The sequence below is a fragment of the Apodemus sylvaticus genome, chromosome 1 (assembly GCF_947179515.1).
Source record: "Apodemus sylvaticus chromosome 1, mApoSyl1.1, whole genome shotgun sequence".
Classification (NCBI taxonomy): domain Eukaryota; kingdom Metazoa; phylum Chordata; class Mammalia; order Rodentia; family Muridae; genus Apodemus; species Apodemus sylvaticus.
Window position 1 is genome coordinate 22,792,850 of NC_067472.1, and position 26,291 is coordinate 22,819,140.

General features: G+C 40.5%; 1 protein-coding gene and 1 non-coding gene across 2 annotated transcripts; one reads left to right on the forward strand and one right to left on the reverse strand.

The window, feature by feature from the left end:
• Nucleotides 1-1,747: 1,747 nt before the first annotated feature.
• On the reverse strand, nucleotides 1,748-24,541 carry LOC127677239 (cytochrome P450 2C11). The gene is made up of 9 exons (XM_052172372.1): nucleotides 24,161-24,541; nucleotides 22,767-22,929; nucleotides 22,460-22,609; nucleotides 17,251-17,411; nucleotides 14,346-14,522; nucleotides 9,875-10,016; nucleotides 6,783-6,970; nucleotides 3,912-4,053; nucleotides 1,748-2,278 (listed from the first exon to the last, which is right to left on the reverse strand). Exons 1-9 carry the CDS (start codon nucleotides 24,326-24,328, stop codon nucleotides 2,097-2,099), a joined length of 1,473 nt encoding a protein of 490 aa, XP_052028332.1. The 5' UTR covers nucleotides 24,329-24,541; the 3' UTR covers nucleotides 1,748-2,096.
• On the forward strand, nucleotides 19,094-19,196 carry LOC127676616 (U6 spliceosomal RNA). The gene has a single exon (XR_007976071.1). It is a non-coding gene; the product is annotated as a U6 spliceosomal RNA (small nuclear RNA).
• Nucleotides 24,542-26,291: the final 1,750 nt, after the last annotated feature.

The following is a 26,291-nucleotide window of genomic DNA, read 5'->3' on the forward strand; positions in this document are numbered from 1 at the left end:
ATTCTCCAATCACCTCCCTCCTTTTTCTCTTTCCTGGTACTCCCCTACAATGCTGGATCAAGCCTTTCCAGGATCAGGACCCTCTCCTTACTTCTTCATGGGAGTCATTTGATATGCTAATTGTGTCTTGGGTATTCAGAGCTTCTGGGTTAATTAATATCCACTTATCAGTTAGCTTTGAGATAAGATCTGTTAGCCTTTGCAGGGACCTATGCCTTGTACTGAAGCTATCCAGAAGGCAAACAAGATCAACCACCCATCTTTAATTACTCCAAATATACAGCTCTTTGATTTTGTTCCTAGGACAACAGCTTCACACAAAACAGAAGTCCTTATTTGATTCTGATGTGCTCGGGAAAACAAAACAAAACAAAACTGAACAAGCATCCCCTCTGCAGAGACAAGGAGGGAGAGTTAAGGAATGTTTTTTACTCATCATCTCTAAAGGAATTTTGACAGTTTCATTTCCAGAGGTTTCACACCGAACATATCCTTGTGGAGTCCATCAGCTATCTTTGCCTGAGATAAAACCCTTTCCTTTTCAGAGCTGAGGAAACTGGGCCTTAGAGAGTCACACAGGCTGAAGGTAGTAAAGAAAGGCTGGAACCCAAGTCACCTGTAACTTGTACCCTTCTCTCCAGACTTCAGTTTAACTGGGTTCACGAACATCAACTATGCTCTGTGATTCAACACTCCATGACTCAGGCTGTGACTTTCAAATAAACATGAATTTAGTTAATAATTACATTACCTGTGGATTAAAATGTGTGCCAGAAGTTTAGTATATAACACTTATTGCTTGAGCGAATACAGGGCTTGGTGAATTCTTTATCCAAGGCAAAGAGTAGCAGCTCTATTGTACCTGACTCATATAACCCTAAAATCTAATAGCTGTAAAACATAGTTCCCTTTAGAAAAATCATGTTTTTCTATTTTTTAATTTTCTTGGATAATTTATTTACATTTTAAATGTTATCCCCTTTCCCAATTCCCACCCCCTCCCCAGAAACTCCCTATCCCATTCCCCCTCCTCTTGCTTCTATGAAGGTATTCCCCCACCCACCCACTCCCACCTCCTCACCCTCACATTCCCCTACACTGGAGCATTGAGCCTTCACAGGACCAAGGGTCTCTTCTCCCATTGATACCCAACAGGGATATCCTCTGCTACATATGTGGCTGGAGCCATGGGTCCCTCCATGGTTGATGTTTAGACCCTGGGAGCTCTGGTTGCTTGATATTGTTGATAATCCTATGGGGTTGAAAATCCCTTCAGTTCTTTCAGTCCTTTCTCTAACGCCTCCATTGGGGATCCTGTGCTCAGGCCAATGGTTGACTGAGAGCATCCACCTCTGTATTTGTCAGATTCTAGAACCTCTCAGGAGACAGCTATATGAGGCTCCTTTCAGCAAGTACTTCTTGGCATCTACAATAGTGTCTGGGTTTGATGACTGTATATGGGATGGATCCCCAGGTAGGGCAGTCTCTGGTTGGCCTTTCCTTCAGTCTCTACTCTACACTTTGTCTCTGTATTTGCTCCCGTGAGTATTTTGTTCTGAAACACCCACACTTTGGTCTTCCTTCTTCTTGAGCTGCATGTGGTCTGTGAATTGTATCTTGGGTATTCCAAGCTTTAAGGCTATCTTGCTTCCTTTCTGTATAAATCTTTATGAAAACAAATATGGCCTCTTAAGAGTTTGTTTTCTTTACTTCTTCCTTGCATTATGACCATAAGAAAAAGAGTGAGAACTGGTCCAAAAATTTGTTTTTATTTAGCACATGCAGGGGACAGATGATTCTGAATTGTCATAGTGTAAAGATTCTGCTGTTTATAGTGAACACATAGTATAAATACTAACTGAGCCATTTAAGTATCAGCACTTACTATGTAAATACTGCTCAGGAGTGTCACAAAATATAGGGAACAGGGAGAGGAACTGTGTATAGACTCAGGGAATTCTGCTCAATGAGGTTTGATATTCACTGGATAGGAAGGGAATAGGAAAATGTGACTGAAAGGCACTATAGTACCAATAATGAATCAGGCAGGACCCTCAGAGGAGACACTGCAGATGAGACCATAGGGAGTCTGCCCTTTACACAGGAATGAAACAAGCCTGGTATGAAGGGGGCACATGGCCAAATCCACTGACAACTGGTGTTGTATCAATGTCCTTTACATCAACCAGAGACTTCAGGTTAAAATTCTGTAAAATGGTGGTGAAGAACAGAAACAGCTCCATGCGAGCCAGGCCTTCTCCTGCACACATCCGCTTTCCTGTAATAGCAAAGAGAAGAAAAAAGGGGGAAAGATTTGTTCCTGAATCATCTGTGAATCGACATGGAGATTATACAGTAGTCAATGAGCTGTTCAGCATGTGGATAGAAGACACCATATAACATTCTCACAGGACACCATATAACATTCTCCACAAACAGCTTCATTCGCCCACCTCCAACACCATGAAGTTGAAAGCTTCAAGTCCCCATTGACGAAGCACTTCAAGTCATCATCTGACACTCCCTCAGGAACTGTGGCCTCTCCTCTTTATGATCCTTGTACTCATAATAGAATCTTACCCTCATCATATACATGATTCTACATAGCAGAGATTGCTTGAATTCTATGCTTTATCTTTTGCCACCTTGCCAAAGTGAGTTCCTTAAAAAGAAGAGCTCTGTACACACATCTTGCTTTGTTCTTGTCTACCACCAGCATAAGAATCAAACTCTACAGCAAAAAATGTAAGTGACAGCATGCTCAGAGACTCAGCACATATAATGGTGCACTATGGTTGGACATTCAAGGTGTAGGATCATTGTAAAGGAAACACTAGGGACTCTGGAATCATACAGTGTCCCTTTACATGCCCAAGGTCTTTCCCAGGCTGCATTTGCTCAGCAGATTCTGACCTCCTGCACTGATAGACAGTGTCCCCTCCTGTCTGGTACCCTGCCTCCTCTTCTTTTCTTAATTCCTTGATCCCTATGAGACAGCCACCTTTCATCTGACCTTTTAGAATAATACTGTTTGGTTATGAAAGAAGATCTGAGCAACCTTCCTCTCATTGCCTCTCTCACAGTACTAATCCAACTAGATTATAGTGCCCTGTTGACTCACCTACTTCCCTAACTCAGACTGAGTCTCTGCAGAGCCTGTTACATTTTCTAGGGCACTTTCATTCCCAAATCTGTCTGGGAGACAAGGATGACACACAGGACATACTCAAAATGTGAACTTAGATACTATGGTAGAAGAGGAAAGTCTAAAGGAGGAGCTCCTAGGCAGCTGGCAGTTACCTACAGAGGCCATGTACAATTAATAAGTGTGGGGACAGAGAGCCATGGGACTGTGGGGAGCAGGCTCCGAGCAGGAGTGGGGTTGAGGCATGTCCAAACCATGGAACCTGAAACCAGAGACCCAAAGGAGTAAGCTCCCCCTGGGCTTCCCCTTAAGGGGAAGGTAGAATGGGAAAAGGATTTGCGTGTGTGTTGGGGTGTGGGTACTGGGAGAGAGCAGTGGCTGATATTGGAATATAAACTAAATAAATAAATAAATAAATTTTTAAAAAACGCTCCCCCTTTGCCCTGGATCTACATGTCCTGGCACACACAGCCCTGTGCCTGCACCTTTGCTCCACAACACACTGAACCCAGTAGCCAGGTTAAATTCCTCTTCCCTTATAATGTCATGTCCAACAGCACCTTTGCTAGACTCTGATTCTTACTAATATGGTCCAGCAAAGAGGAATTATTATAAGTAAAGAAAATATATAGTCATTAAAGTGGACGTTCTTACAACATACAAGCAGAAAATCTACCAGTCCCAGCAAAATCACCATAGAAATTGCATCTAATCCTAAAATCCCATTACGTCCTCCAAAGTACAAATGGAAATGAATTTCTGTTACCTGCTGAGAATGGCACAAAGTAGTCACTCTTCTTAAAGTTGCCTCTCTCATCTAGAAAGTGACCAGGGTCAAACCTCTCTGGATTAGGAAATTCTTTGTCATCATGCAGCATGGATGTCAGTGACGTTATTACCGTGGTACCCTGAAAACAGCCAGCAGATGTAACAAAAGCTGAATGGGAAGAATTGAGGTACTTACCTAAACCAACCTGACTGCAAATTGAAGGAACTTACCTAAGCCAATGAAAGTACTGGATCCCATGACATTTACACAAACAGAGATGAATTGACACTAGCTCCTCAGCTCAGGATAGAACTTCACGCCCACCTCCCCTCTCCATGCTCTGATTCGAACTTGAATGGGTCTCATGCGTGCTGTCACACAACATAAGTTCATAAGTATAATATCAACATGTGTCCAGAAGATACTGTTTCCTTGTATGTATCTACCACCTCTGGTCCTTATGATCTCTCTGCCCTCTCTTCTATAATGATCCCTTAGCCTTGAAAAAGGAAGTGCGATACAGATATTCCATTTAGGGACGAGCATTCTAAGGTCTCTTATTTTGTGCTATATTTATCACTTCTATTCTCATTCAACTCATATTGGCTATGGTTTTTAGATAGAAGTCTTTGTTCATTCTGGGAAGGTCAGGATAACTGAGAATCCTTTGCTTCAGCTTTTGTTAAATGGAGATATGGCCTGATTAATGATAATTTTGAATATACCACTGGCAGGTATACCATCACTTGAGCACTTGTCATTGAGGTGTACTATGTGCTTCATACACTTCAAAACTGTGGGGGCCTCATCATCACAGATAAACCCTACCTTAAAAAGTACAAGAGAGGTGAAAATGAAAACAACTCAGAATGATCAATTCAGGCAAGGATCATTAATTAGTAGTGTGATCACTTAGTTCCTCAAGCTCCAGAGGATATAGTGCCACACCCATGTAAATGTTGTTGGCCCTCGTTAAATGAGGTAGGTCATAAGACAGAACAAAAAGATATGAGAATGAGAAGAGAAATTGTTGGAAGATGTTTGGTGAAAGACAGAGGGGAATAAGAAAGGAGGAAGAAGCTGGGCTGTGGTGGTGCACGCCTGTAATCCCTGCCACTTGTGAGGCAGAGGCAGGCGGATTTCTGAGTTTGAGGACAGCCTGGTCTACAGAGTGAGTTCCAGGGCTACACAGAGAAAACCTTTCTCAAAAATAAATAAATAAATAAATAAAAATAAAAATAAAAAAATAAAAAATAAAGGAGGGAGGGAGAAGGTAAGTGTGGTCAGGCTATATTATTGACACATGAGAAATTGTCAAAAATTAGATTTATCTTTAAAAGTATTGACAAATTTTATAAGCTGATGGTAAATTATTTATAAAATAGAATACCCAGATAAGGACTGTCAATTAATATTAAAACTCTTGATAAATTAATTGGAAAAAATGATACTAAAAGATTAAATTCCACCCTGCAGGTTTTGGGGTTTTGTTTTGTTCTTCTTGTTCTTGTTGTTGTTGTTGTTGGTGGTGGTGGTGGTGGTGGTAATGGTGGTGGTGGTGGTGGTGTGGTGGGGATGGGGGTAGTGTGGTGTGGTGGGGTTGGGGGTGGTGGCAGCAGTGGTAGTGGTGGTGGGTTTTGGTTTGTTTTAATGTGTAAGGAAGAACATCAGCAACAGAGGATCTGAAAACACTCTCTTAGGAACATGATCCTTAGTGTTAACAACAAGTGGGACCATAGGGTATCCAGGGCCACAAAATGATGAAGCAGGCTATTGATATAACAATACCTATTTTAAATCCTTGCTCAAAACACACATTGGACTTTAGTCTCCAAGAAAACCTGCACAAGAAACCAGACAGAGGAAGATTTTCTGGGACAAGTGGGTTTGATTTTTCAAAACAATTGTTATATCAAAAATAATTGTTTTAAAGGAAATGTTCTCAATTTTGGAGAAGCAAATTGTAGACTTATTCCTTTATTGCACTATGAGAAGTTTTCACTTCAAATCTATAAAAAAATCTTGGTATAGCTAGAAAATGTAATCTTAAGCTATGTGGGGGGTAATTTTCCTATACTGATAACTTCAGTGTGAGTTTGCTTATCAAATAGTAAGAAATTTTTCAGTCTTTGGAAACACTCATTAAAGTTTTTAGGTATTAAATGTGATAAGTTTAAGAAACTAAAATATAGTTCTAAACACCTTTATATCCTATATGCATATAATATATAAAAACTCACTTATATATCCCTTTAAGTGCTTTTTAAATACAGGTATTCTCCTAGTTATCTCAGCTATCAGCTTGATACAACCCAGAGTTATAAGAGGGAACTTCAAATGAGGAATTGATTTGTTTAGATGGACCTATTAGTCTGCCTGTCTTGACTGATAGTTGACATGAAAGGACCCAGCCCACTATGAGTGGTGCCAGAAAAGTGAACCTGGATTGTATACTAAAGCTTTCTGAACACTAGCAATGGAAAGAATACCAGCAAGGAGCATTCCTCCATGCTTCTACTTCAAGTCCCTGCCCTGGTGGAGTTGCTGCCCTGCCAGTGTTCCTGACCTGACTTTCCTCAATGGTGGACTCTGACCTGTGAGAATAAATAAATCCTTTCCTCCCTTAGTCATGGTTCTTATCACAGCAACAAAAGTGAGCTAGTAATCATTAATGAAAAAGAAAAAAGAAAACTTGGAAACTCCACATTTCTAAGATTATGATATCAAAGAGCTATACTTTTCTTTTTAAGTTATTTTTACATATTACTACTTTTAATTATTCTCTTACATATTTGCAACTATAGTAGGAACCAAAGTATGAATCTGGGAACTTCATAAACAATAAGTTGCTATGTGAAACAAGCTTACCTTGGGGATGAAGTAGTTTCTGAACTTTACATCATGGGTCACTGAATGAGGCAGGTTCATGGGGATAAGGTCAATATATCTCTGGATCTCATGCACTACAGCATCTGTGTAGGGCATGCGACTCCTGTCCTGCATGCAGGGGCTCCGGTTTCTGCCAACTACACGTTCTATCTCTTCCTGTACTTTAGCTAGTAAGGCAAAGTAGAAAATGATGCAATGGGAGAAAACTGGCACAACTGTCAGAGCAAGTCAGGGTAATATGGAACACGAGGAAAGTGTCCCAACGGCATCATAGCCCTAAGCACATCTACCCTTGTAATGCATGGAGAAATATAACACCTAGAAACCAGGCATTCATTAAGTAAATATACTTCTACATATTATTGTACAGGATAATCAATATAAATCAGAATGCATAAATGCTTCACTATACAGATGTCTTATAAATATGAACTAAGAAATTGCTATCCCCTCAAAGACACAAATTCTTATTTTCTTTTTTTTTTTTTTTTTTTTTTTTTTTTTTGTGAATGCTGTCCAAAATGCACACACTTAAACAAAGGAAAGTTGACTATTGCACACTGCCAAGTTAGGGTAAAAAAGTCCTTCATAATTCCTGCTTTACAAATCTGTCGGTCAGATATACTGGGACAGAAGGCTGAAGATCAATACTTTACAGAGATTACTGGGTAGCTGTCCAGATAGCCTGCTGTCTGTCAATTCTTGGTCTAGGAAGCTGCTTGCCTGCATGACCTACTTACTCAGGTAATATTTATTCATCAGATCTCTAACAGGGATGAAGACTATATAGTTATAGTCTCACAACTAAGCTTATGTTGTTTAAGAATATATCTGAGGTGTAAGATATGTTTAGGTTCCTAATACAGGTAAGGATAGAAATTGACTTAAAAACAAACCTTAAACACAAGATAGGATAGAAAGTTAAGTATTTTCTACAACTGCCAAATACAGTAGACTGGTCATTATAATTGTAAATCTTACCTTATAGTTTTCAAAATTGTTTCAAAATTCTTACATTTGTATGCAGTTTTTATTTAAAAGAAAAAGAGGCTTTTATTGGACTAAAGGGGTAATTGTGGAGAAATTATCTTGAGTCTACATGGATGTGACACCTGTCAATAACAAATTTGGTTGACTATAGCTTAGGCAGGAAATAGGAAGTGAGACATCCAGAAGGCAGAATGGATGCTGGAACAGTGCCACCCCTGCGAAATTCATCCAAGAAACTGTGATGAGGTGGCTACATGGTATCTGAGCACAGGTAACCAGACACATGGCAGAATGTAGGTTAGAGTAAATGGGTTGTCTTAAGTTATGATCTAGTCAGAGAAGAGTTTAGCTATTCGGCAAAGTTACTGGTAAATATTAAAAAAAAAAAAAAAAAAAAAAAAAAAAAAAAAAAAAAAACAAACCATGGGAGGAGATTCAGAGACAAAGTGTGGATCAGGGACTGAAGGAAAGGCCATTTAGAAACTGTCTCACTGGGGGATCCATCCCATATACAGTTACCAAACCATGGCTCCAGCCATATGTGTAGCAGAGGATGGCCTTGGGGGATATCAGTGAGAGAAGAGGCCCTTGGGCCTGTGAAGGCTTGTTGCCTAGTGTAGGGGAATGCCAGGACAGGGAAATAGGAATGGGTGGGTTAGTGAGCAGTGGGAGGGGGGATGGGATAGGGGATTTTTGCAGAGGAAAACAGGAAAGGGGATAATATTTGAAAAGTAAATAAAGCATACATCTAATAAAAAAGAATTAGCATCAAATCAAATTAGCATAAGGTAGCAATTGAATTCTCTTGGCTGATGAATGTGTGTGTGCTCTTATCTGAAAATTCTGAATGATTCTCTGTATGTTCCTCATATGCCAAAAGGACTTACTTTGAAACATTCTTTCAGTATCTTGGGCAATTTATGTGCATATCTAGAGGTAACTGGCATTTCTATTGTTTTACTATACTATTTACAATTTCTTAGCATTCATTTTAAAGGAGATGAGGAATCACTTATTTATTGCTACATATAAAATAGACAACATCCCCAAACAGACACCTCTCTCTCTCTCTCTCTCTCTCTCTCTCACACACACACACACACACACACATGCACACGCACACACACACATGCATACACACACACTCTGCACGCACGCACGCACACACACACACATACACCCTCTCTCTCCTGGAGGACAGTTATAATTTTTAGCTATATTTTTATAATATACATGCTCATTCTTATATCAGTGTAACTTTATAAATATTTCTCACATGTAAGGAAATGATTTTGCTATATCTTTTATACATTCTTGGACATAAAAGATCTTATTTAAATTCCTAATATTGGATACTAGCTTGGAACTATTATAAATGCTCAAACATGTTTCAAACCCTAGAGATAATTTTCAATTATTAGAATTCATCCAGTTGTCACTTGTGTCTCTCCTCTGTCTAAGATTCCACATATCCACATCATCCACTGTCTATCCTAAAGCTAAAAAATAGAAGGGTTGTTATGAGAAACCCTGACACTGCCCCTGAATTCCCCCTGCACATGTGTCATACACCACTCTCTCATGTGCTGGAGCTGGTAAGATCCCATCCAACAAGGGTGCTCACCAGAGACTTACAAATGTCGGTGTTATTCACCCCAGCCTCCAGAATTGGAAGCTAAGTATAATTTCCTTTATAAAGTATACAGTCTCCATTATTAATTTATTATGGTAATCAAAAATACACTATGACACATACATAACATTGTATGCCTCTGGAAACCAATGTACCAGCCTTCACTAGCAGGTGACATATGTGCCTGCTATAGACCCCACCCATCAAATTCAAACACCTTATCAGAGTAAAGTCGCTCAAATCAGAGCTGCATGCTTCTGCTACTGTTCATACTATCTGGTTTCTCTCAGTCACTATCTCCCATTGTGAAAACTTGCCTCATTTTTAGTTCCTCCTCATATGTACATGTGACAGCAAGCAACAGAACAATTTTAATAATGGGGATCCTACAAGAGACCCAGTAAAGGACACGGGTAGTGCCTCCCCAGCTCCCCGCCTGCAGTCATACCTGTGACGTCCGTATGCTTCAGCAGCAGCAGGAGTCCGTACCTCAGAGTGGTACTTGTTGTTTCTGTTCCAGCTCCAAACATGTCAGTTACAACAGCCACCAAGCTTTCATAGGTAAACTCAGACTTGGGATTGTGCTTTTCCTAGGATTTATGTGGATATTATTTTGTTTTGCTGGCATGCTTAATTACAACGAATCAAAAATAATTCAGGTCGTTCTTAAAGATTGGAACCTTAAACAATGCAAAGTCTAGTACTAAAACTACAATGACTAAACAGGATAGTAGGAAGTATTAGTCTACCCACTCCTTATGTCCCTTCCTGTAAAATTATTACAGTTGTAGAGTGTCAATGTTCTCACCACAAATGATATTCATGTGAGGTAATGTATATGTAAATTGGCCTTATTTGAAAATTTCATAACATTGTGGATCAAGGTACTACATTGCACCCAAACATATATTACTTTAGTTATACTTATAGATGCATATAGAAAAGTTTAAAGCAATGTAGTCAGTTTCCCATCACTTTGACAATACACCAAGAAACATGACTAATTAGAAGAGAGATTCAGTGCTGTTTGGTCCTTGACTGCTTGGTCCTGGGACACTGAGAACCCAAGGAGATAGAACAGTATGGTAAAAAGAAGTGTGGTAAAGCAGAGCTACTCACCTCCACAGGCGGAAAGCGAATAAAGGGAAAAGGGACGAGGGATTAAGACATGAAGGGTAAAAGATAAAACCAAGCAGGTCTTTGTAAGACATTTGCAAGATCCAAGCCATGACAAGGATAATGACAGTTCTGAAAGATGTTGCAACTAATTCTTCTGTTAAAGAATTTAATTAGTAACAATATTGACTTCCTCATGATGAACTCTGACATGTGTAAAACTAGCAGAAATAAGAATGTCAGTTTTTCAATGAATTCGTGAAATTCTTAAGCAAATGGATGGAGCTAGGAAATATCATCCTGAGTGAGGTAACCAATCACAAAAGAACACACACGGTATGCACTTGCTGATAAGAAGATATTCGTCCAAAAGCTCAGAATACCCAAGATACAATTCACAGACCACATGAAGCTCAAGAAGAAGGAAGACCAAAGTGTGGATACTTTGATCCTTATTGGAAAGTGGATCAAAATACCCATGGCTCACAGCCAACCAATAGAATGAATATAGAGTCCCCAATGCAGCAGCTAGAGAAAGGACCCAAAGGGCTGAAGAGGTTTGCAGCCCTGCAGGAGGAATAATAATATGTACCAACCAGTACCCCAGAGCTCCCAGGAACTAAGCCACCAACCATAGAGTACACATGGAGGGACCCATGGCTCCAGCTACATATGTAGCAGAGGATGACCATTTCAGACATCAATGAGAGGAAAGAGGCCATTGATCCTGTGAAGGCTTGATTCCCCAGTATAGGGGAATGCAAGTCAGGAAATTTGGGTAAATAAAGCAAATATCTAATAAAAATAATGTCAGTTTTTCAAAAAAAGAGTTGATAAATAAAGGTATTTCATATGTGAGCTTTACTAAGAGAGAGAGCCTTCAATAGATGCCCCCAGCATAGGGAAATCGAGGGGGGTAGGTGGCAATGGGTGGAGGGGCATATACTTGGAAGCAGGAGGTGGGAGGAGGAGGGTTTTTGGGGAGGGGGAAACGGGGAAAGGTTTTAGCATTTGAAATGTAAATGAATATATTCAATAAAAAATATTTTTTATTTAAAAAGAGAGAGAGAGAGAGTCTTGTGAGAACAGAGCCGTGATCATTCAGAGCCTGCAGTGGGAGAGCATTGGAAAGGATAGTGTCGCATTTTGGAGGCAACATGACAGGGCCTTTGAGGGAAAGAGGCCCCTTTAAAACCCTGGAAAAAGCTTCCTTATAAGGGATCATTTAAAGAAAGAAGAAATACAGACACACAAGTGAAAAATTTATCAAAGCATGTATGAAACTCTCAAATGGAAGAAGATACCATATTTCTTTCTCCTTCCAGGCTCCTCTGATGTTACTCATGAGAGACATGTCCATGACAATATGGCAGGGTTCATAGAGAGAGACACACACAGTCACCTTCAGAAACTCTAGTGAATATTCTGATTTTTACATGTTTTGTGATACTGGTAGGAATTTCTACACATGATTCAAACTGATATAGTCTACAGAAGTCCATGCATGGATCCAGATACTTGACCTGATCATGATGTGTGTGTGTGTGTGTATGTATGTGTACTGAAGAGAGGAAGACTATGTTTCCACAGGGCTACCAGAGCATGACTTGATTTCTGTAGGCCGATGAGTCACTCTCAGAGTGACCAGTAATGAGGAGTAACATCTAAGGTTGGCCTCTAAACCATACACATGCACACATCTGTACATAAGTGTATACTTGTGCATACAAAAATATGCACACACAAAATTATACACAGATGGTATCAAGCCATAGTTAGTAAACAGCTAGATTATAATACTATACATAGGTCTAAGGACCAAAACAATTTTTAAATATAACACCGAAGCAAAAAGCTGAAGGTAAATAAGTAAGAGAGACCTTGGCGGTCACTTAATACAGTGAGGGGAACAGTCTTCACAGCATTATGGAAGTCCATCTCAGTGGTAATAATAATTCTCCTCCATCAGGGATAGGCGCAGAATGAGAGTAATTGACTTCTTTTTTCCACCAGTTTCTTCCCATTGTTACTTCCTCATTCATTTCGTTCCCTATGGTGACCTGAACTCCATTGAAAATGCTTCGACCATCACCTCGTCAACATTTCGTTCTTGCTTTGACGAATGAGCCCCACCTCTCTGTCTAATGATACAAGTGGTGACGAGAAAGAATGGCTGTTCACGAGCTGGCTTTCTTCTCCACAGTCATCTCTGTTCAGCTTCCTCTGTTCTTTGCCTCCCCTCAGTTCAAGGAGTCAGTGTGTTTGTACTTACACACGTCTTTATTATGTCTATATTGTGCTTCGCACCCAGTTTCCAAACTTTCACTCTCACTATTCTTTTATATTTGTAATACTTTATTAATTTTTTGAGAACTTTATTCAGTCATACACTATACTTTGATCTTACTTAACTCTCCTCTTCCTGACTCCTCCCAGATCCATTCCCATCGCTCCATTCCCCCTCAACTTAGTTATTCTTTCATAACACATGACGTGTTATATGTTATGAAAGAATAACTATAAATTATGAAAGAATTATAAATTATGAAAGAATAACTATAAGTTATGAAAGAATAACATAAATTATGTTATGTCATAATTTATGCTGCTCACACAAACCTGTGTGTATGATAGACTTGCCGGGGACCACATCCTTAAAGAAAACCAATTCATCATATCCCCAGAAGCCATCAATTATCCCCAGGTCCTCAGCTAAGACTAGGGCCTGGATTGATCTTGTGTAGATTTTGAGCAGACAGCCACAGCAGCCATGAGTACATGAGTGTGTCAGTCCTTCCTGAATGAACTGCTTTGGTCCAGTCCTCTCTGATCTCTAGCTCTTAGAATCTTTCCACCCCAATTCTGCAATGGTTCCTAAGCCTTCCCTACCCCTACGCTAATTGACCATATCAATCCTTTCCTTTTGGTTAATCTTACCAAGGCACAGAAGACTTCTTACTACCAAACTTTCCAACATAGCTCCTGCTATTTCCAGCATCCATCCCATTAACTAAAACAAAACTGATGGACTCTCAGAATATAAAATGAACACTTTGAATTTATTTCTGAATCTGCATATCTACAATCTAGACATGTATCAAGCTAAAGTGCAAGCAGATGATAAATCCCATGTTAATACTCCTTTTCAGTATCAATGCTTAACCATATAAATCATTCTATGGAGTTCACAGGAAATTTACCCTGAGTGTTATCTGCATTAGACTCCTGTTCATACTCATAGATACAGATTCTCATGTCAATACATATGTTTGTAGAGTGCTTGAAAACCATGTCCACATCCTCATCTGTGGATAATCACTTCAACTATATTCAACTGTGGATCTCTGGGCCATCTCTTTACCGCATCACTTCATTGTGCCCAGGTGAAATCCTCTCCCCTGTTCCTCACTGAAAATACTTGAAAATCTATATCAAACCTCAAGTCATCCAGGAAACTTGCTCAGCAGGTTTCTTCTTCTCCCACATACTCTGATATAAAACCATGTCCCTTTTTACTTCAATGCTGGGTATTTTTAATACCTGACTTGTTTATTCTTCTACTTCACATGGTGCATATTCTCTCTTTACTCAGACATCTTGTTAGTACCTAAAAGCTGTGCCCACAAGTTTCAGTTATTAACAGTGTAATTTTAAACTCTCCATGGCTGTTAGACTAGTTCCATGCACACAGCAGGTACTTAAAGTGTTTACCATGTGCTTCTGGACTGAACAGCCATGCATTCCAAATAATTACAGAAATGATCAATAAATCAAATAATGCAACACAACAAATAATATTTTACCTGTTCCATTTTGATCAAGAAACAGTCAATGAAGTCGCGAGGATTGTCCATGTCCAAGGACTCTTGATGTTCTTTTACTTTCTCCAAAACATAGTTTTTTACATAGGAGAAATTCTTAAGTACTTGGTTATGACTTCCAGGGAAATAATCAATAATGGCAGGGAAAGTATTGCAGACCTTGAAAATTAAAGACCGTTAATTAAACTTAAGCCATGAGTACCATGACCCTGACTAGAATGACACAGCCCAAATATTAGGTAGAGGAAGGGGAACCCTGCAGAAGAGCGGAGAATGACTGTAGAAACTAGGAGGTCGAGACACCAGAAGAGCAAGACCCACAGAATCAACTAAGCAGGGCTCATAGGGCCCACAGAGACCAGAGCAACAACATATAGCACAGAGCCTATATGAGTCTGCGCTAAATCCTCTGCATATATGTTATGGTTGTATATCTTTGTGAAACTGCTAACAGTGTGAGCAGGAGTATCTCTGATTCTATTGCCTGCTCTTGGGACCCTTTTCCTCCTATTAGGTTGCCACATCCAGAGTGCCATGAGGGTTTGTGCCTAGTCTTACTATGTTATACGGTTATGCCATGTTTCATTGATATTCCCGGAAGGCCTGCTCTCTTCTGAAGGGAAACAAAGGAAGAGATCTGTAGGAGAAGGGAGGGGGTGAGTGGGAGGACTGGAGGGAGAGGTAGCTGTGGTCGAGATACAATATATGAGAAAAGAATACAGTTTTAAAAACTAGGGTGAACTTGAAGAGAAACATTTCAGTGTACATGACGTGTATAAAGAGAAATGCTGACAGAGACTGCACTGATCACATGACCAGAGATGACAAGCATCTCCAACAATCAAGCCAATAACTTTTACATTACTAAAGCATCTTTCATCCACTCTCTCATTTTTACCTCCAATCTTAAACTACAGGAAGGCCATGACTCTTCTGTATAAAATACACTACAAGGTTAAGGAAGTTCAGTCAACCAGAGACAGAGCAGTCACTCCCTGTTACTTCTACAATTGGTCTCAGGAATAAAATCAACCATGCTTTATAGCTGGGAAGGGCTCAAGGATAACATGAAACTCAATTCTATATTTTATGGACAAATACTTATATACAGCAGTGGTCAAATGACTCCTATAAAATCATGTAACTATCTCCTACAGCATAGGATGCCAGCTTGGTAGATGATGATGTTATTGAACATGACAACCCAACACAGAGTTATGTTTTGTACACCCCAGATGTCAATCATCTTAATAACCTGACCTAGACTACTTTCTCAGCTAGAGCACGAGCTTCAGCTAGCCTGGGTCTTTGATATGGAAGCCCCAGTTCTCAGAAATTCCTGGCAGCATCTGTGCTCCCAAATATTCTCTGTCTTTGATATCCTCAATTACAAAGTCACTGCTGGCAGATGAGATGGCTCAGTGGTTAAAAGCACTGGTTGCTATTCCAGAGATCCTGAGTTCAATTCCTAACAACCATGTGGTGGCCCATAGCTATCTATAATGTGACCTGATACCCTCTTCTGGCATGCAGGTGTACGTGCAAATAGAACACTCATATACATTAAATAAAATAAATCTTTAAAAAAAAAAAAGAATCATGCTAAGTAATGAGATGAAAATGACTTTAACTTTGATTGGCAGACAAGCCCGTTAGTGATAGAAGGATTTCAACAAGCCCCAAGAAGCTGGGCATGCCTTTGCAAGTACCAAGGTAGTGCTTTGACTTTTGAGGTTTCATGGGTCGGGGCTTGACTTCCAGGCCTGTATCCAGGCATTTGTCTTCTCTTCTGAACAATTAAAGCTCCCGGGTAGAACAGTAAGAAACTATAGGAAAAAGAGACTACCTTTGGAAAATCAGGATACCCAAAACGATCCATGTATACTGATGTTTTCAAAGAGCCAAGGCACACCCATGACAGGTAAAAACTAAGAAAATACCTGGGGGAAAGTTCTAAGCATTTACTTCTGCTGATTCCTTAACTCGGGGCTGGGCCTGGGCACACAGCCAGTCTGGTGGGGACTTCTCCTCTCTGTCTCTTCCATTCTTCAGTCCTACTTCTCATTTTTGCCTTCTTTCCTTTCTTCTGTTTGTATCTCTACATTGTCTTCTTCTCTTCTTCCTTCCTTCTCTTCCCTTTCTGCTCTGTCATCTATAACTCTCATCTACTCATAAGAAGGTAGAATCTGTCAGCAACTAAAGAAACAGACTTTGGAGAACAAATGTGGCAAAACATATAGTTTAGGAACTTACTAACACTTCTGGCTGCAGAACACAAAAACTACAAAGGAAAAATTAAAGATTAGCATCAACATCTGGGGATACAGCTCAGCAGTTGTAGCAGCTAAGAGAACAAGCTCATCTTGAAGAACTGAAGTTTGATTCACACCAGCAAGCTCATAACCACTCATAACTCCAGCTCTGGCTTCTGTAGGCACCTAGATCCCCCTAGACACACACACACAAACACAAACACATACACACTACATACACACACACACACACTACATACACACACACACACAAACACACACACACACTACACACACACACACACACACACCATACACAGAGTTGAAAAGGAAGTGTGTAGAAAGAAAGGTAGGAAGGAGGTAGGGAAGGAGGGATGAATGGAAGGAAGAAAGGAAGGAAGGGAGGGAGCGAGGGAGGGAGGGAGCGAGGGAGGGAGGAAAGAAGGAAAGGAGAGAGGGAGCAAGGGAAGGAGGGAGGCAAAGAGGGAAGAAGGAAGGGAGAAAACAGAAAGTTGCACATTTCATCTCTAAAACGAATAAAACATTTACTCAACAGCTTAGTCCATGTGATCCTGTGGCCTTCTCAGAGAAAAAAGACCAGATGGCTCCTTAGAAAGGAAGCCTATTGGCCTCACCTGTATCCATGGGGTGCTCAAGAGCCTGAAGTTTTCGTTAAATTTATCCATCAAGTTAAGGAAAGTCGGATCTTTATAATCAAAGCGTTTCTGGAAAATAATGGAGCAGATCACATTGCAGGGAGCACAGCCCAGGATGAAGGTGGGGTCACAGGGAGCACCTGGATAATGGGAAATAGTAAATTAAAATAACTGCTGATACATGTACGTAAGAGACTCTTTAATAACATATTGATGTATTTTATGAATTAATAAGTTTGTAGAGGGGCCTGGAGAGATGGCTCAGAGGTTAAGGGCACTAAATGTTCTTCCAGAGGACCCAGGTTTAAATACCAGCAGCCACATGGCAGCTCACAACTGTCTGTAACTCCAAAATCTGACCCAGACAAACATGCAGGCAAAACACCAATTCACATAAAATAAAGTAAATAGCTTAAAAATAAAAACATGCTTAGCTGGGTGGTGGTGGTACACCCTTTTAATCCCAACAGTTGTGAGACAGAAGCAAGCAGATGTCTGTGAGTTCAAGGCCAAGCATGTTCTACAGAGCCAATTCTAGGAGAGCCAGGGGCAGTTTCATAGAGAAACCCTTTCTCAAAAAACCAATCAATAAATAATAAAATAAGTTCGTAGAAATTCTCTATTGGTAGAACTATGGCATATTGAAAACCAGCTCACTGCTTTTCTCAGACCTGATTTAATAACTCCTCCTAATTGGGATGAAAGGTGAATAAATAAACAAATTAATGGAAAAAAATAACTCCTTCTGAGCTTGTTTCTGGATGGTTACCCAAACAGTGTGTTAGTGTCTCTGCTCTGTTTACACACTGGGCCCAAAAGAAGAATGATGTGAAAGAGATGGTCTTAAAATGGGTATTTAAATAGTGCTAGGCATGGCCGTCCCTGCCTGTAACCCCAACACTCAGGAAATACATGAGGAGAGCTGAGAGTTCTCCACCACCGCCAGTTGGAAGGTTCCAGGCCAGTCTGAACTACATCAAGACTCTTGTCTCAAAAGAAGGAGGAGGAGGAGGAGCTGGAGGAAGAGGAGGAGGAGTTGGAGGAAGAGGAGGAAGAGGAAGAGGAGTTGGAGGAAGAGGAGGAGGAGAAAGGAAAAGCAAAACAAAACAATTGTAAAGATCTAACAATTACAAACACAGAATCACATCTCTCTAGAAAGTTTAGAGAAAATTAAACATTCATAAGGGAAGGAAGAAAATAACAACCTACACATCTTTAACACAGATGAATATTTAAAGGAATTGCAAATATAAATGGCAGTAAGGAAGACCCAAAACAGAAAGATTATAGGAGATGCAGGTATTATGTGGGAGAAGAGTAAAAAGATATAAAAAAGACAAAGAAATATTATTTATGGGGTGCTGGAGAGATGGCTCATGAGCTGAGAACACTAGCTGCTCTTGCAGAAGATCTGAGTTCAATTCCCAGCACCCGCATGGCACTTTACAACCATGTCTAACCATAGTTCCATCAGACCCGATTCCTTATTCCAGTATGCATACATGCATGCAGACAAAACACCATAAAGAAATAAATCCTTGGGGAGGGGGGAATCCTGGAAAGGGGAAATCATTTGAAATGTAATAAAGAATATATCAAATAAATAAATAAATAAATAAATCCTTAATAAAAACAACAATAAATAATACTTTAATTAATAAAAATAAACACATCATGGCCTGGTGATGCAGAGAGGTAATCCTAGCCACTCGTAGAGAGGAAGCAGGAGAGTTTTGTGTTCACAGACTGCCTGAGCTACACTAAGTTTGAGACAATCCTGGACACGATTGATTTAGAGGCTCTATCTCAACACAACACATGGGTGCTCGCCTTGGCAGCACATATACTAAAATTGGATACAGAGAAGGTTAGAATGGCCCCTGAGCAAGGATGACATGCAAATTCATGAAGCGTTCCATATTTTTCAAATACAGAGGCAGATACTCGCAGCCAACCATTGGACTGAGCACAGGTTCCCCAGTGGGGTCCCCAGTGGAGGAGTTAGAGAAAGGACTGAAGGAGCTGAAGGGGTTTGCAACCCCATAGGAAGAACAATATTATCAACCAAACAGACACCCCCCCCCCTCAGAGCTCCAAGGAACAAATCCACCAACCAAGGAGTACACATGGAGGGACCCATGGCTCCAGCCACACATGTAGCAGAGGATGGTCTTGTTGGGCATCAATAGGAGGGGAGGCCCTTGGTCCTTGGAAGGTTTGATGCCCCAGTGTAGGGGAATTCAAGGGTGGGGAGGTGGAGTGGGTGGATGGGTGGGGGAGCACCCTCATAGAAGCAAGGGAGGAGGGATGGGGTAGGGAGTTTCATGGGGAGGGGACTGGAAAAGGGGATAACATTTGAAATGTAAATAAAGAAAATATCCAATAAAAACAAAAAGCAAAAAAACAGTGAAATCAAAAATTTTGATATACATCAGTTGAGTGCTTTCTTAGCAGATGCAAGAGCCTACATTTAATCTCTAGCGCCAGTTTTTAAAAAGTAAAACTGAACACAATTTTTAGAAGATAGCTTCGTTTGCCTAAAATAAGTTAAATTTTTAAATTTTCATTTCTAATTTGAATCACGTACAGATCAAACATAAGATTCAATTGATAAGTAGTATCCTTTACTTCTTATTTCAGAGTTCAAAAACAAAACTGACAGAAATTTCCTGTTCAGAAAATAATGTTTAAGATCACCAACCAGAGCTCACATTTGTTTGTCAAAGCCCGCCCTCTTGTGGAGGTCTGTGCTATTGCATCAAACCATCAACAGACTACTACAATTTTTTTTTTTTTTTTTTTTTTGGCTGTGATTTATTTATTTTATCTGTGTACGTGTTTTGCCTGCATGCATGTATGGGCATTATATGCATGCCTGGTTTCATCAGAGGTAATCATGGGAAATCAGATACCCTAGATCTGGAGTTGTAAACCTTCAGGTGTGTGTTAGGAACCAAACTGTAGGTCTTCTGCAAGAGCGGCCAAATGTGATAAACTCATGCACACTCTCTCCAACCTCTATAAAGTTTTTAATTTCAGCATCATATTAGCTCATTACATTACATAAAAACAAATTAAATCAGAGCAAACTGTTTTGTGGGCAATTTTCAGCAAAATTCTTCTACTAAAATATGAATAAACTTTAATATGAAAAGTCTAAAGAGAATGAAATCATGTTCTTTATACTAAATAGATATGTCTGGGGTGTATTATGTAAAGTGAAACAAGCCAGTCACAGAAAAACCAATATTCCATGTTCTCATTCATAGTGGAAACTAAAAAATAAATAAATAAATAAACAAACAAACAAACAAGATTATCTTACAAAATGCAAAATAGATTGATGTTCATGAAAGCTTTAAAGGGATGTTTTTGAAGAATAGAGAGGCCAGAGGCGGGGGGAATACAGTTACATAGGAAGAAGAAACTAGTTCTCCACAGTGGAGCACAGTAGCTGCAGTTCACATCGATTCCTTACATAGTTTACAAAAAACTAGAAAACACTGATACTGTAGACACTGATTCTGATTCTGAAGAACCGATGATGTCTAGCGAGACGGGATGCTAGTTACTACGTTATCACTGCACATATATGCACGTGCCATAAACATGTACAGTTATTATTTGTTAGTTTTGAGAGGTATTTGTGCAGAAGTGATGGGGAATTCAACCAAGAAGCCCATTTAGCCTAAGCCAGGCTCCTTTTCTGTTACAGCACACCATGACACTGAGTATTCAGAATTAGTTTTTAATTTTAACATAGGAGAGAAAGAAATAATCATTGGAATTCTTAATTTCATATTTGGGGGAAGGGGGTTCACAGTGCAAGTCTGATTTTCAATCTTCCCTCCTAGTTCACTTTGAAGAGACATGTAGTATCAAAGTCATTGGGAATCCACGCTAAAAATCATATTTACTCTGACAACTGCATCTCCAGATGAGTGGTACCAATAGTAGGTAAAAAGTTACCATCAGTATTATAACTCTAAATCTAATTGTTTCAAAATCCAGGTAGAATTCTGTTTTCACTCAGATATTGTGAGGCTTGCAGATCAGGGTGCTGGTCAATAGACTCTCTTAGAAAGGACAAAGACAGTCCCCAGGGAGGAAGCAGCTGGCCAAGAGAAGCAGAGACCAGGCCTTTGCTGGAGCTTGTGGGCAAAGGGCAAAAGGCAACCGAGGAAGCTAAGAATTGCAAAGTATGCAGAAAGCTCTGGGCCATGATCGTGAGGGGTCCTTAACTGTCCCACACCCTGGCCCTAAATGGCTTTACAGCAAGAACAAGGACCCAGTGCATGGGCATTTACTAAAGGAAGTGGTTGAGGGCTGTAGACTGGCTGGACTGTATGCCAAAAGCATACCTTGGGGAAAGAATATGTTATTGTTAGTTAGTTAAATCCTATTCTTGGGAGGGGCAGCCCAAGATGTCATAGCCTCACAAAATATAGAAAATAAAACAATTAGTACAAAATTATAGATAGAGGATAACATGAGAAGGAGTGAAATAGAGCCGACTTACACGTAGGGAAGTTGAGGTAACACATTAATAATATTTAAGATTTGGTTCAATAAATCAATTTAAAACTTCCCTTTTTTGTGAAATATGCAAACAACAAAGTGCACTGTGTGTAACATGAAATTACTTCAGGTGACGTCTTTAAATAGTCAAAAACTGAGCAGCAAATCACAAGCACTCAGAGGCATTAACGATGCCTGGGGACTAGAAAGCAGGGATGAACACCATTGCTGTGAGTCCTGCAGACACGGGCCGTGAAAGAACCCCAGAGATGACTGTCAGGGAGCCTCTACAACCAGAGCTAAGTGAAAGCATGGGTGGTTTCATGTCCCATTCCGTAATGTCCTCTCGCAAAGATTTCTTAGTGAAATGTGCTAGAATAGTTAGCCCACAGTTAGGTCAGGGAGGAAACATTGCCAAATTTGGTGCATGAAATGGCATTGTTGGAAAGCATCGTCTGGCACAAAACAGAATTTAACAAGATCTTATCTCCACCCCAAGTGCAAACACGGAAGGCACCGAGCTACAAAAGCTTCCTTGGTTCTCCGTACCAAACCATTTTTCATGCGTAGCATTGCCGAGCATCGCCCTCAATGCAGGCTATCCCAGAGGTGTTCCCAGGTCACTACAGAAGGGAGCGAGCTGGTCAGTGTGACACTAAGCAACACCTACCTTTGCTACTCCTCAGTTCCTCCACAAGGCACCGCGCCTCCTCCTGAACACGGTCCTCAATGCTCCTCTTGCCCATCCCAAAATTCCTCAGGGTCATGATGGAGAAGCGCCGGATTTCTTTCCATTTCTTCCCATTGCTAAAAATGATTCCTACCAGAACAGGAAACAGAAAGTAGTCAGGAGGCAGGCAGGGAACTGGCACCCTAGTGCCATCCTGATGGTCCATCGCTGCCTAAAGAGCTCATCAAGTCTCCTCTGCATGGCCAAGGCTCAACTCACACATGCGCACATTGGTACTCATGCTTACCAAGGCCCTTGTTAACTTTTTCAGATACTGGAAAGCTGCCTCTTCCAGAAAATTCCTCTCCTAGATCAATAAGAGCTTCCTTCACAGCTTCATACCCATGCAACACCACAGAGGGCTTCATGCCAAAGTACAGAGTGAACACAGGGCCATAGACTTTTGAGAACTGTAAAATTGAAAAGAAAAAAAAAACATTCAAATAACAGCAAAAAAAATCAATATGTAGTCTAAATCATTCATGATCTACTGATGTCATCATACTGTTGATAATTTTTATTCTTTTTTTAAAGATTTATTTATTATATTTATATGAGTACAGTGTAGGTGTCTTCAGACACACCAGAAGAGGGCATCAGAACCCATTACAGATGGTTGTGAGCCACCATGTGGTTGTTGGGAATTGAACTCAGGACTTCTGGAAGAGCAGTCAGTGCTCTTAACGGCTGAGCCATCTCTCCAGCCCATATTTTTTTTTTATTCTTCTAAAACATCTTTAGACATTGCTAGATTTCACACATAAAAACTGTACTGTTTTTAATAACTGCCACAGGCAGCATGATGCTATCTAATGAAAGAAATCATCACAACTGGCCAACGCAACGCCTTGACCACATTTATTTATTTAACAGCTAAGGAGACTGAAGCCCAGGGAATTTCAAATTCAACTCAGTATTATCTGGCTCGTAAATAAAAGACCGAAATTTGAGCCCTATGTAGCTGGTTTCTGCTCCCTGGGCAGTCAGCTCCCAGAGCCTGCACTGGACAAATGTGCAGCTGCTTTGAACTTGCTTCAAAGAGTCACCTGCTGAGCTCTTCTCAGGGCATTCTATGGCTAATAATTAGAAATCTGCATTTTTTAAAATCCCTTGGGTATGGGGAGATGGCTCAGTTGGAGAAATGCTTGCTGTGCAATCATGAGGGCTGAAACTCAAGAGCCCAACAGACACATAAAAGGTAGGTGTTCTCCAGTCTATCAATAATCCCAGCCTTGGGCAGGCACAGACAGGAGGAACCTGAGACTTGATGGTCAGCCAGAACAGCCAATCACTGAGCTCTAGGTTCAGTGACCAACCCTACCTTGTCACAAAAAAAAAAAAAAAAAAAAAAAAAGGAAGACGGACAACTTCAACCTCTGGCCTCTTCACCCACACTTGCAACACCTACATCTACACACACACACACACACACACACACACACACACACACACACACGGGCACTCTCGTACGCACACGCAAGCTCTGAGAGAGAATGTGTATGCTCTACAGAATTCCACTATTTTTAACTGTGGCATTCTATATACATGAGAAGCTGTGGGAATATTGGCTTTACAAGAAAACAAATAATAGCAGAGATTAGTTTTCTTTTGTAACAGTGGAGAAGCTTAACAAACACTTACCTTTTTTATAGATTGGCCGATGTCCTTCACATCTATCTGAAGGATGTTTCCAACAAGTGGGAGAGGAGTGGGGCCAGGTGGGAGCTTCCCTCTCCCAGAGTTCTGTCTCCAGAGGGAGAGGAGAAGCAGACAGGAGAGAGTGAGCGCCAGGAACGTGACCAGATCCATGGCAGCTTTCTCTTCTGGGGAGACTCCTGCGGGCTAGCAGCCCAGGGCTTTTATAGTGCTAGCTGCCAACTCAGCGGGTGTTTCTAAAGCCTAAGAGTCCAATCAGCTACTTATACTTTAATCTTTCTTCTTTGTGGACTCCGGCCTGTTAAAATACACAAACAGAAGCTGTTCTTCACTCTTACTCTCCACTGCTCCACCCTGAAATCCTGTTGTAACTGGCCTGGGGTGGGACCCAGTATTAGCTTGTTAGCCTTCCTCCTTAGCTCCGCCCAACAGTTACATTGCAATTTCCAGATAGGGCCCTCTAAGGCCTCTTTCCTCCTCTCCCATCCTCTCTCCACATATTCCTGGTCGGGCTCCCCTTTCCTCTTCACTCCTTTTCTCCTCTCTCTATATACTTCTCTGTCCCCTCGCTTTCTCTGCCTCAACTCCCCTTCCCACACCCCCAAATAAACTCTCTTTTATACTAGACTCACTATGTCTAGTACCTCGGGGGAAGGGGTAAGTAGGGTGCGGGTGTGCCTCAGCAAGGGCACCACGTACTGTTGTTTGTTTGTTTGTTTGTTTGTTTCCAAATACCCTAGATAGTTCCAACATGCAATCTAAACTGAGGGCTAATCAAGTAAATCATTTGATCCAAACATTGTTCAAACATCTGCATTCTTAGACTGATGATCACTGGGAATTTATGGCATTGAAGGTAAATCATATACTTGTATATAAAGTAATGTTTACTCAGTAAAGCTTCCCAGTCATTAGGAAACTTCCTTGAGTGTGCTATAGTAACATCAGAGTTGATTAATCACCAGTGAAGCCATGCGGTTAGCTCACATAATAAACACACCTTTCACAATGAACATCCTACAGAGCCCTTTGGGCAGAGTTTACTTCTCGCCCCTCAGAGAGTGCAGGATAACAGAAGAGCTGTAGTGCCACTCACAGATGTCACTCAGGATATACACCACACTGTTTTTTTTTTTTTTATTAGTTTATGTTCATCGATGTTTTGCCTCCACGTATGTCTGTGTGAGAGGGTCAGAAGTTCTGGAACTATAGTTACAAACCAGTGTGAGCTGGAAATTGAACCCTGATCCTCTGGAAGAGCAGCCAGTGCTCTTAACTGTTAATTCATCTCTGCAGCCTTTTTTTTTACTGCTTAAATTTTTACTTTTACTGCCTACATTTAAAGTGTGCAGCATGATACTTTATATACATAATTAAATGATTACTACCATCGCACAAAGCGACATAATCCACCACTATATGCCAGTTGCTTTGTCTTTCAAGTAAGGCCAGGCTGCTTGGGATTCTGGATGCAGGGACCTAAATTTGTCCTTTCTCCAATTTACAACAAGATTTTTTATTATCATTATTTTTTTTTTTTTTTTGGTTTTTTGAGACAGGGTTTCTCTGTGTAGCCCAGGCTGTCCTAGAACTCACTCTGTAGACCAGGCTGGCCTCGAACTCAGAAATCCACCTGCCTCTGCCTCCCAAGTGTTGGGATTAAAGGCGTGCGTCACCACTGCCTGGCTATTATTATTATTATTATGCCATACCTAGGTTCTAAACTCTGTGGAATAGGGATATAACTCAGTGATAGTTTGTCTAGTATGCACAAGGCTTGGGTTCATTGTACTCACATATAACACACACACACACACACACACACACACACGCGCGCGCGCACACACACATATACACACACACATATACAAACACACACTTTGTAGTAAGCTTTCATATACAGTAAATACAATTAACTATTAACTACTACCCTTATATGAAATCATTGTACATCTTCTTTAACTGTAAATTGAAGCATATGACCTAATTCTTCCTCCCCTTCCCTGAAGGCAATCGCTGCTAATTCCTTTTGTTTGCTAGACTAGTCTGTTAGCTTCAGCACATGAGGTACTTTTGTTTCTGTGTTTCGCTCCTTTCACTCAACATGTCTTTCAGA